Source organism: Falco punctatus (assembly GCF_963210335.1).
Source record: "Falco punctatus genome assembly, chromosome: 5".
Taxonomy (NCBI): Eukaryota; Metazoa; Chordata; class Aves; order Falconiformes; family Falconidae; genus Falco; species Falco punctatus.
Genome location: NC_137584.1, coordinates 6,369,627 through 6,382,441, shown reverse-complemented (window position 1 = coordinate 6,382,441; position 12,815 = coordinate 6,369,627). Strand labels below are relative to the sequence as shown.

The 12,815-nt window shown below is 42.8% G+C and overlaps 1 protein-coding gene across 4 annotated transcripts in view; it reads left to right on the top strand.

The window, feature by feature from the left end:
- HTR1E (5-hydroxytryptamine receptor 1E) overlaps nt 1-12,815 on the top strand; it is a 65,832-nt gene that overhangs the window by 33,034 nt on the left and 19,983 nt on the right. For all 4 annotated transcript variants that reach the window (XM_080389411.1, XM_080389410.1, XM_080389409.1 and 1 more), the window contains one exon: nt 4,475-12,815. This exon is cut by the window's right edge and continues 19,983 nt beyond it. In XM_080389411.1, the coding sequence (XP_080245537.1) occupies nt 4,653-5,747 (1,095 nt within the window). In that variant the 5' untranslated portion in view covers nt 4,475-4,652 and the 3' untranslated portion in view covers nt 5,748-12,815. The remainder of the gene's footprint in view (nt 1-4,474) is intronic.

Below are 12,815 nucleotides of genomic sequence, written 5' to 3'. Positions count from 1 at the left end.
GCTATTATTGACTAGGGATAGCAAAATTATCTGTGTTAATGTATGTGGCTTTTTCACTAGCTCCTTTGCAGCTAGTGTCTCTACATGTGTTTCTCATAAATGACCTAACACTCAGACTGTAAATATTCCAATACAGTGTTTTCATGAGATCAGCTCTCAGCATCCCTATGCCCCTTCCCCAGTGCCCCAGGACTGGTACCTGTCCTGGTCACGCCAGCCCTGCCTTTCATGCGGCCTCAGCTGAGAAGCAAATCATGGAGGTGCCCTGGCCAGACCAGAAAATGAGTGTGAAGAATATGAAGCTACATCAGTTCTGCAAACTAATCCTCAACTAAGTGAAAGGAACCTCTTGCACCAGGATTACCCCAGCAGGCTTTGCCTTCCTGGATCACAGCCTGGGTTCTTTTGTTATGTTTCAGTCTAAATGGTCCCTGATTCTGCTCAGAGGCTGCCAGGTACAACCAAAGACAGACAGTAAACAAAGAGTTAAAATATAATGTCTACAACGTATATGATCATAAACACACCGGCATTTTTAAAAATTAATGATAAGCAGCATTTAGATCCTGCCCCGTATTAATAAGCAAGGTCAAGCAGTGCCATCTCCAAGTAAATGACTTCCCATTTTAAGAACCCATCTCTTTTCTGAGCCAAACTACTCCATATAGGTGCTTTCTATTTCAAAAGCAGAGAGGCAAAAGCTGGACAAGCAAGGACAGTGAGGGGCAGGCTGGGGCACGGGCACTGCGGGAGGCTGGGCACAAGCCCTGGCCAAGCCGCCGGAGCCGGGGGCGGTGAGTGGCTCCGACAGCGGCAGCAGGTCACGGAAGCCTCGGGATGCGCCGTCACAGGAGGTGACCTGGGAGGAGAACAGCAAGGGCTAACAGAGGCACGTGGTCAGGGAGGCAGAAGTTGGGGTGAGATTGTAGAGAAACAAGGATGGGTTGGAAAGGGGAGCAGCAAGAGGAAACAGCAGGAGAAAGGAAACACAATGCCTACGGTGTTACTAAATAGTGGTGTAATGCCAGCGTGCATCTTCATACTGTGGGTAAGGGATGACAGGAGGCACAGACTTAAGCCGTAGAGGAAGCCTTCAGCCTGACGTCTCCAGACTGTTCAGCATTTAAATATATTTCCTTAATAATGCTTGTTCTTGTGTACAGTATTGTCCTGGTTTCAGCTGGGATAGACTTATTTTCTTGTCAGTAGCTGGTGCAGTGCTGTGTTCTGGATTTAGGATGAGAATAATGTTGATAACACACTGATGTTTTAGTTGTTGCTAAGTAGCACTTACTCTAAGTCAAGGACTTTGCAGTTTCCCGTGTTCTGCCAGCAAGCAGGCACGCAAGAAGCCAGGAGGGAGCAGAGCCAGGACAGCTGACCTGAACTGGCCAAAGGGATGTTCCATACCATAGACCATCATGCTCAGTACACAAACTGTGAGGAGTTGACTGGGGAACACCAGTCGCTGCTCGGGGACTGGCCGGGCATCGATCAGCAGGTGATGAGCAACTGTATTGTTCATCACTTGTTTTTTTCCCCTTGGGTTTTATTCCTCTCTCTCCCTCTCCTCTTCATTACAATTATTATTGTTGTTGCTGTTGTTGTTGTTATTATTATTATTATTATTAACTGTATTTCAATATTAAACTGTTCTTATCTCAACCCGTGGGTTTTACCTACGGGTTTTATGTACCACAGCTGCACGGTATGTAGTTGCCAGCTGGGGTTAAACCATGATGGGTACTTACATTGTCTGAATTGCTAGGGGCTCATTTCCCATAAGGAACACAGGGATTAAATATGAATTGACTCATCAGTGATGGGATTTGGCATGAAGCGATGGGCTTGCCTGGTCTAAGGTATCTGCAGAACGGTGTTCTGCAGGGCTGATGCTTGCTTTCTTTATATTTTCCCCCGTCTTCAATTATTGCAATGGTCTTCCATGGAAAAAAATGTTGGCTTTGCTGGGCAGTGAGCAGACCTAAACAACCAAACTCCCCTGTGTAACCAGCAGTATCCTTTGTCCTAATGGAAACCTGGTGCTTGGGTCTGATAAAGTGTGATGGGGTTTGAAGACAAGTTCCTTAAGTAAAGGAAGAATTTGTTTCTCAGAGTATCCTTGTGCTGCAGAGAGCAGGCAGAGCTCAGAAACGATTTTCGTGAGGCTACATTGGTGTGAAAAGCCATTTGGGGAGAGAACCACAGCAATTCAGTTCCTACCAAATTAAAAATGCATGTAAGCAGTGCTCGCAGCAAATACGGTGGGGACCACACAGGACAGGGAGAAATGCCAGGGCCATGAAACTTCAGGGCTCCCAGAGAAGTGAAGGACAAGCAGAAAAAATGCTGCTTACATCAAGAAGCAGCAAGACCTCTCCCGTGCATGAACAAGATGAATAGGCAGTTATGGAGGACATGTGAATCCCATGGTGTCTTCCAGTACCTTTGAGTGTGCTTGCGGACTAGGGGGCACTTGCTAAGTGATGATGCTGAGGAAAGCACATGGATTGCAATTGCTTCTGGTCCACGCTCCAGAAGTGCAAAGAGGTAGAGAAAGCCTCTTTGCCTTATCCTCTGGTCAAAGCATCAGAAATAATAAGGGTAGAAAATAATGAAATCAAGATCTGTCTTGACAGAGGACACTCCCAACAACAATTTGTGAAGAAGGTTTGAGCTGAAGTTTTGGCTTTAGGCCTAAATGACCAAATTGGCATTTCCAGTGCAGTAACAACCTGAAGACTGATGAATGAATTTCCTTCTGGCTTGTCCAGTCTATTCCTAATAAGCAGCCCCGATATTTTCTCCCAGGCTATTCATACTCAAAAGCAGTTTCTGAAGAGTGGAATCTGCTTCAGGCAGGAAGGGGCTTCTGCTGTCCCTTGGGTAGAATTTAAAACTCACATTTCGCTAACCCAGAGTCCATGACGATACAGATCTGCTTTTCTAGGGCCTATCCACAAAGAACAGTCATCTTCTGAAGTATCTATTTTTGATTGTTCCTCATTCAGCTCATTCAGAAGACGTCATTCCAATTTCTGAATAAGAGCATATGTACACAGAGCTAAGCAGCTGACTAGCTTTAAATTCATAACTCCTCATTCAAATTCTTAATTCCTCATTAGCTTGCACGTGCAAATTCTCTCAGAGCCTAATCCAAGTCCCACTGGTGTCAGTGAGAATGGATTTTACCTCTCAGATTTAGCCATCTAAATATCAGGCATGTATTCTAAGCGCAACTGTGAAGGAGCCACTTGTAGTCAAAATAGAGAAAGATCAGCATTTCCAGGATGTGGTTCACACCATCTGCCTTAAAGATTGTCTTGAGAGTGGGCAAGTGTATTTCTGGCAGCCGCTATCTCATTCCTCTGCCAGCTGAGGTAGCCTGTACGACCAGCCTGGAGGATTCCTTACTCTTCGATAAGTGAAGCCAGGGGAAGGAATCTTTCTGTTTATTTTAATGGAAAAGGATCCAGGCTTTCAGTTTTCTACATCCTTTATGCCAAGATAAATTACAAATGAGTAAGCAAGGCCCCAGAGGATATCCCAAGTTGCATTTCACAGACTGCTAACTCTAGCTTCAGTCAGCATTTGGGACGTATGGAAAAGACATAAGAACTCCTGAAACAAAATCAAACCTTTTTCTTAAATTATTGTTTGTACCTTGCATCATACTGGACTGCCTGACAGAGGGCACAATTTGATAGAAAGCTCAGAGCAAAGGCAAAAGCTTTTTGTCTGTTTCCTCTAAAGACACACTCAGTGGGATATGTGAAATGTCAGGAATAATTAGACAAAGCTATATAAGCTCCTAGCAACACTGATGTGCTGTGTAAAACTAAGCGTTTGCCATAAAGCTTTAAACATTGTTTGAAAGCTGCATGTTAAAGGTAACGTGAGTGATTTTTAAGTACTGTTTCTAAGATATTAATACAGACATGGATATGAAAAAGCAGAATAGAAAGCTATGAAACGCTGGCACACCTTTGCAAAGATAGGCTGCTCTGTTTGTTTTTTCCCAAAGGTGATATGTAGAAGTAATTGATCCCTCTCATATAGCACTTTAAATGGAAAGGCAGATTTTCTCAGCTTTTCATCTGCTGGAGCATATTTAACAAGCAGGAAAAGGATTAGCTCCTGGTATTAGTAATTCACAGAGATCATAGAAATGTTTGTTGGAAGGGACCTCTGGAGGTCCCTTAGTCCAATCTCCCACTTTAAGTGAGATCTCCAAAACCAAAGGAGAAATAACGAGTTCACAGGAGCAGGAAATCTGGTCCAAAGTGCCCTTTGGAAAAGAAAAAGAAATTAACTATGAAAGCAGAGAAAAAGGGAGAGAAAAGGCAGGAGAGGAGAAGAGAAGGAAAAACTGGCCAACATTTTTATTTCAGGTGGTAATATTAGAAGCATAGGGCTTTTTGCCAAAAGGCAGGATTTTTCTAGGTTCACTAACAGACGTGGTTTTATCTTCTAGGAAAACAATGAACAGGAGGAAACCTGGAAGCTTTTTGCTGCTCTGTTGAATATGGGATTATAAAGGAAAATCGCGCCTAGAGCGTCTCTGTCCCTCTTTCAAATGGGTGACTTCTGAACCTGGAACTCTTCATTACCTGAAGCAGCAACTTCTTTCACTGTGCATCCTGGAGGGGAAAATGAATTTCACAAATTGTACCACTGAAGCCAACGTGGCTGCAAAGCCTAAAACAGTAACTGAAAAGATGCTTGTTACCCTGACCTTGGCCACAATTACAACCTTGACTATGCTGCTGAATTCTGCTGTAATTGCAGCAATCTCCACAACCAAGAAGCTCCACCAGCCGGCAAATTATTTAATATGTTCACTAGCTGTGACAGATCTCCTAGTTGCTGTTCTCGTCATGCCCTTGAGCATCACTTACATAATGATAGATAAATGGACTTTGGGATACTTCATCTGTGAGATCTGGCTTAGCGTCGACATGACCTGTTGCACGTGTTCAATCCTTCATCTGTGTGTCATTGCTCTGGACAGGTACTGGGCAATCACAGATGCTATCGAATACGCCAGAAAAAGAACGGCAAAAAGAGCTGGGCTAATGATAGTCACTGTGTGGACTATCTCCATTTTCATATCAATGCCCCCTTTGTTTTGGAGGAATCACCACAGTGTCAATATTCCCAGTGAGTGTCACATTCAGCATGACCATGTCATCTACACTATTTATTCCACATTTGGGGCATTTTACATCCCCTTGACTTTGATCCTGATCCTGTACTACAGAATTTACCATGCTGCAAAGAGCCTTTACCAAAAGCGGGGGTCCAGCCGCCACCTCAGCAACAGGAGCACCGACAGCCAGAACTCCTTTGCCAGCTGCAAGCTCACACAGACATTCTGCGTCTCGGACTTCTCCACGTCTGACCCAACCACAGAGTTCGATAAAATCAATGCGTCCGTGAGGATCCCTCCTTTTGAGAATGACTTAGACCTGGCTGGTGACCGGCAGCAGATCTCCACGACACGAGAACGAAAGGCTGCTCGCATTTTGGGGCTGATTTTAGGTGCTTTCATTTTATCCTGGTTGCCCTTTTTCATCAAGGAGCTGCTTGTGGGCCTCCATGTTTGCACTGTTTCTCCAGAAGTAGCGGACTTCTTGACCTGGCTTGGATACGTCAACTCCCTTATCAACCCTTTGCTGTACACTAGCTTTAATGAAGACTTCAAGCTGGCCTTTAGAAAGCTCATCAGGTGTCGAGAACATACTTAGAAGTACTGGGAGATGATGCTGCTGACATGGCTCCCGGCCTTAAGAGCGAGCGAAATAATTTGACTGTCACCACTTCCCTTGATAAAGGGGATCTTTGTGTTTGCCTATTTGCTTGACTTATCTTTAGCCTGTAATTCATTATGCCGTTTTTTACTTCTACTGTTATCCATGGTAAAGAGTTTGAAATAAATCTGTTCTACAAAGGAAAAGGTTTTTTAGCAATGAAACAACAACAAAACAGAAACTATTAGATACTCATGTTCAAGACATTTTGTGTAATCAATTTGAGAAGCAAACAATTATATTCACTTTTATACTTTTTCCATTTAAGAATCAAGTGTCTAAATTAACATGCACTGTAGTAATATAAAGGCTTATAAACTGAACCTCATAAATACATACTCAAAAATTAATAAACACCTCATGGTCATGACAGTGAAAAAGCAAATCTTTACTGTGGCATTCGGAGAAAACTGTAGCAGCCGTTTAGAGGGAAAATAACCACCATTACCAGCCTGGGCTAAGGCAGAATAAAACACTCCTTTCTTCAGGAATACAATCCCCAAACAGAAAGCAAAATTCAGTTAATTACATCTAAAATTGTATCCCATTTTGTACTCCAAAGTAATTATTCTTTTTTGCGTAAGATTCCAGATTTTTGTTCAAAGTATTGGACAGACACCTGTGCAGTTTGTTTGGCCATTGAGGACGCAGCTAGCAAGTGTCACGCTTGTGAGACCAACTGCACATCTGACGGGTCACGTTTTTAATACCACCGACCATGCTTCTTCAGGGCCCAGGCCTCGTGCCTTGGTCCGTTCCGGGGCGGTAGTACTCACTTATGCCACACCTCACCTGGACCTTGCGATGCGCGACACCACGGACTGATTGATCTTACCCTGCCAACTTAAAACAACTGGGTATCTTCTCAGCAGGCCAGCAATATACAGAAATTCAGAAACTTCCTCTAAAACCAAATTATTGTCTGTTTGAACAGCAGCAGAGAAAAGTAGGGAAAATAATTGTCTTAAATAGCAGTCTGCGCATCTGCCTTATCGTCATTTTACAATTCTCAATGGAATTCTTCCCAGCTTAACCTATGGTCAGGTCCTCTAGGAGGATTTCTTGTCCTGGGAGTCCTTCATGGAGTTGCTTCCCTTTGTCTTGAGAGACAGACTTACAGTCCTTTGTATCCTATCTTCTGTGCTTATGGAAGTTAAAATGTCCTGGTTCAGGCATTGTGGAAATCAGGCTGGGAAGGGGCAAAATCAAACCTGAGAATCTGGTATTGTTCATTAGCAACTCCTAAGCACCATTTAAATATTTATTACTTACCTTGCACCATAATCTTCTTCCCTGTCCATTTTGCTGGACAAATTATTTTTTAATTATACCAATATACTGTATAGAAAATACCACATACATCAACCTGACATGCAATAACAGTGAACTATAGTATGGCAGCTCCAAATCCATCAAAACAAGTATTAGAGATAGCAAAAGTGTTGCAACAGCACTGGAAGTCATCTTTGAAAAATGTTTTGAAAATTTACAAGACGACAATCATTTTTCTTATCAAGAGTCAAGGAAGTGGTAAGTAACATGTAAGTAATAAACTCGACAAGGAGCTGAGAAATGGCATCATTGGTGAGAGAGAGTGTTCGCTTGGAAAGACACAGTGCTGCAAGCTGAGTGTAAGTCAAGTGTGAAGGTGACAAACGTGTGACCTGCTGCTTAGCCACATGCAGTGGGATTCTGCTTTAAGGATGCCAAGTTTTCCATGCTTGAGTTTAGGAGGTTTATCTCCAGCTGCTCTTCCTAAGCTTTTGTCACAGCTGCCTCCTCCAGCTGCCTTTGGAGTCCCTACAGCTAACATCAGTATCTGAAAAGAGGCAAAAATAATGTCAGCCACTGAAAGCATCTTCTAATGAGGAAGCACAGAGATCCATTGTGGTTTTTCCTTTTTGCAGCTTGTTGGAGGTGGAAATTGTTGATTGAAGCTGGAGAAGAGTGGCCTGACCCTGCCTATTTGTAAAACTTCCAAAGCAGCTCCCCAGAGTACGTATGTTATTAGGGGAAAAAAATACCCAGGAATTAAAATAAGAAGTAGAATTTGTAAGAACTGCTGCAGAATATTTTTTTGCAGCAAGCTTAATAGAAATAATTAATAAAGAACACGGGTTGTGCATAATTTCCCCAAAAAAGGTGACTGTGGCAGGGTAGACAAGACAAATGGGCAGTTGTTGCTAGAAGAGAGTGGGTTTTGGTGTCCCTTGGGCAGTTTGCTGCTCTGCTACAAGGATGCTCAGGTACATTAATGATCAGAAAGGGAAAAGTGAACGTGTGAGACTGCCCCAGCAGACAGCCTGGGTCACTCCGAGGCGCTCAGCTAAGGTGAGGCAGATGCTGCACCCCATCCAGCTTCTCTGGGGCTGCCTCTGGGACTGGGGTTCAGCCATGGCGTGGGCTGTACGGGCAGTCTTTGCTAGAAGGGAAAAGAGGGGAGTGACAATGCTGGTAAAAGGTGTTTCAGAGGTGAAAACCAACAAAATGAGATAGGCTGCCAGCTCTGACTGCTGCTTCTAAGGGGCACATGGGCACACAGAATAATTTAGGTTGGAAGGGATCTTTGGAGGCCAACCAGTCCAACCCTCACTAACAACCACACTCAAAGTGGGACCGAACCCACAGCAAGACGCAGCTGCTGGCATGCCATGTGGGGTCACGTTTCTCATGCAAAATTAACGGCTTAGTTAACTTTGTCACCTACACTGATGCTTGTTTAAAGCCAGAAGTATGGTGGAAGGACCAGAAATGGTGAACATGACCTCCACAGCACCTGTTGTAGGTAGGTAGAAATGTTTCAGAGACGGGTATGGAAGCTGTAAAATACAGTAACTTCATTTCTGCTAATGTCTTAATAGAATCTGATCTCCACTCTTACCACAAACTACCAATCAGCTTGAAGACTCTATTCACCGTTAATATTTAGAGGTAATTAACAGGAAAAAACAGATGGATGGGTAATTTTTGTGCTTCCCTGTTAAATAAAGACTCACCATGCACTGCCAGCTGACTACAGCTTTTCTAATTAAGTCATTAGCTAAATACAGAGCTATGTTTTCCAACAAATGCCACTAGACTGATGAAAATGTCCTGTACATTTTCCACAAGCTCAGACTCAAAGTCAGGAACAAATTAAAGGACTGGTTTCTTAAAACAATTTAACTTGATCAGCAATTACCTGTTGTCTCATGGAAATAAAAACTGCTAGTCTGGCACCATTGTTTGGCAACTTCATTTTTCTCTGTGTGGCTGATTTTACAAAGAGTTTGGAGACATTTCCTGAACTCTGACTTCTTGTTGATGGCAAGTCCCCATTCATACCTATCCTGGATCAGGCCAAGCCACACCACGGTCTGCAACGCAACCTCTTCCAAGCAAGCTCTTAATGATGTATTGGAGACCTTCAGCCTGCATCCATCTTCCTTATCCTGTCTAAAACATCTTTCATTCTCAAAGTCTAATGATTTCCTTAATGTTCCCCTTGCATAGTTGCCTTCCTATCTTCCTATATTTCTCGAAAGGTTTTTCATCCCCTCTCCTCCCCTCTCTATAGCAGCGTTCATACAGACCAGCCTATTCAGCCCCTCTTATCACTATTTCCTCCTACCTTTACACCCCCAGCCCACCACCCTGCCTTTGGGTTTCTGACTCTCTCTAATCCCTAAATTTATCATGGTGCTACTGGAGTGAGCCCCTGCTCTTTATCATGGTGCTACTGGAGTGAGCCCCTACTCTCTCCACCTGTCGCAGTACTGTTATCAGCATTTCCATGATGTGCAGCTGTTCAGACCTGTCAGGTCTTACTCTGTCTTACATGTCTCCAGGCCTTACCCAGAAGTTTTTCGCTCTGTATAAGCTTTGGAGTGAGTTTATACATCCCTAGCCCTGAAGACTGCACCCATCAGCCAGTTGGCCTTCCCAAAAGACAAATTTTCAAATGCTATTTTACCTGCTATTTTTATCTTGTCATCCTCCTTCCGTACCCTATCTTTGTTGTCCTGTTTCTAACACATTAAAATTGACCCTCATGTTACCATTTTAGGGACCTGTATCTTCACTTTCAGGGACCTGCACAGGTAACTCAGGTTGCACTCTGCTCCTGCTCTTCTGTCTGTGCCAACATCAACTCTCTTCTCTGCAAGCTTTGTCTTTACCACCTTCACGCAGCGCAACATCTCTCCTGTTCCTTCCAGCTGATGCCTTTCTCCTTCTCAAACCTTCCAACATGACTCGTGAAAGAATAGCAGTCAACATGGGCAGTGGAGAAATTAGTGTGTGTGTACCGTCTGTCCTTTTTCTCCCTCTTTCCCACATAGATCACGTCATCTCCTGAGGTGAGCTACCCTCTCTAGTGCACAGCACATCCCAGACACAGCAAAAACACACAAAGAGCCGCACATATCCTGAGCCATTTACATTTGACTCATCCACATCCCTTTAAAGTTCAGGGTTCCCCACCACAATGAGGTACCGAGCTGTTCGCAGCACGTGAGATTCATTTTGTTGATCTTCCTGCCTGGAGATAGATGATAGGATTGAACTTTCCAAAACCATTTACAATAAAGTCCCTGTTTCACCAAGTTTACATAAAAAGCTGTCACTGTTCAGACTTCACTGTCATGTACCTGAGCTGTCTAGTTTTCTATAGCTGTCCTTTCTTATTTCTTATTTCTCTGTAGTGCCAGCAGACCCTGTCCTTTGCATGTACCAGGAGGGAACAAAACAAAAACAAAACAAAAGGTAAAAAGAATAAGATAATCTTTTCTAAGGACTCTATTTCCGCTCCTCAAAAAGTAAAGAGCGTTGCAGTGTTGAAGGGAAATACAGGCTTCCAGCACAAATGCAGATTGTCCTTGTGCCGGAGTGTTGTTTAACCCTTGCAAATATCAGTAACAGACAGGCTGATTTACGTTAATCTTTTACACACCCAAATGATTTGTGTGAAGAATTGTCTTAAATTGCTCTAAGTGGACACAGTAAATAGTGTGATATTTTTTGTCTAGCCAATATATTACAAGTTTTATTTCCTAAGAGACGCCCCAACACACAATCCTTTTGTAATTGCTATCTGTTTTAATCCTGAGACTAAAAAGAATAATTTTTTAAAAAATTATCTGTTTGAATAAATGCCAAGTCCATCATCTGTAAAATTATTCTTCAACATTCTCTACTTTATGCTATGTATGTAATATTGCCAATGTTGCTGCCACCCCCCTGCCACTGCCCGAGGGGGTTTACTTTTTCATTAATCCCACGTAGACATTATTATGTGATGAGATTACTCCTTCCCACTCAGTCTAAATTAGCCATTTGCTACATTCAAATTATTGTTAACTTGAAATTATCTCCTGCCATGTCTATCAGCCCTGGGGAACAATTTAGAAAATTTCTTAAAGTTTAATGTGTCCCCACCCAAGTATACAGCAACTTCACTGCTGATCACTGCTCAGTAAGTGTGACCGGGAAGAATTCAGCTAATTTCTGTAAGTGCTGAATCAGCCCTTAACAGTAAAGTTTTAGTGTTGCTACTGTAAGTAGAAGATGTAACCATGAATGAGCTGTGGGAAAAAAGTATGTATTACTAAATGATATGAAACTCTGCCCAAAGACCTAAGGAAGATTTATTTGTTTCAACTTTTTTTCCTTCTTAATCACTTTTCTTTCCTCTTCATTTCAGTATTTCCTGGTCTGTGGCTCCTGTTCATGAATTTTCCCCTCCATTCTTCCCTCTCTCTCCTTCCTTTCCTTTGCAGCCATCCTCCACACCACAGTGGCATCCAGTAACCTGTAGCAAAAAGCAAGGCGACTTTGTGCTATGTTGATAGGCACCACCTAAGCATCACTCTGCTCTTCATTTTAGGAAATCAGGCTGTAGGCTGTATTCCATGGCGCCGCTGTGCACAGCGGCACTGCTCCGCACAGCCTTTGCTCCTGTTTTGTTGAAGTTTTACTACAAATCAGATTTCTAACATTTGTCAAGATTCTTCCAAATGAAAGATGCTGCATGATACACCAAAAGGTCTTCCCACGTGTCACAATTTTTTAAGATCTCTTGTTAATAATTCTCTCTCTTCTTCTTTCCCATGCGGCTTCTATCAGTAGAAACTAAAGTCACAGCTACTATGGTTCCCAGATGCAATAAGCAGTGTTGGGGATGCCCCCCTGCACCACCCCACTCCTCTCACCGCCCCCCATATTTTAACTTCTTCCAGTTGCTCGCACTGCATTCTTAGAAGACATTAGCATATAGATCAGCTCTCTGAAGTTTTCGTGGATTAATTTCTTGCATGACAAATTTTGACCTTCATTTCTAGCTGGTGCAAGATCCCATGTCATTGGGGTACTCAAATCTTCTAAAGCACTCTGTTTCCCATACTCATTTCATACACCACGTGACTGCAAATGGGACACATTTCTATGAGGTGAGGCATAAAGCACTGTCTCCTTGCAGCTACCCTTTATGAAATACACATTTTGTCAATTAAAGAACAAAATGTAACTTCTGGGAAGAGGGAGGACAGAATACCTATTCATTTGCAAACTCTTGTTTTGCACATAATTTGAAATTATCAGCTTCTGGCTATTAATTTTAAAGGAGCACTAAGAAGCAAAACACGAAATCACATGTGCATGCCTGCAACGAGCAGAGTGACCTTCCAGTGGATTTTTCTTTCCAAAGCTTTTTACAACAACCTTTTCAGGGGAATAGAAAGTTCCACACAAATGACTTCCACTTCCGTGATGCACACAGAAATATTGTCTCATTCCTTTATAGGAGGAACAGCCTGCAAAGCTGCTGGAGCGCTGGGGTAAGCCTCAACAAGCTTATTTCTCCAATAAATAAAAAAAAACAGGCTGACACATCCAGCTTGAGAGTTTTTAAACTGGAGAATCTGACCACTAAAATCAAGCCTATCAGCTAGCGTTTTACTTTTATTCATACATATTCCAGTGCAATTCCTCATTCTTTCATTGCTAAGTCTGTGTATGAGAAATAAAAGG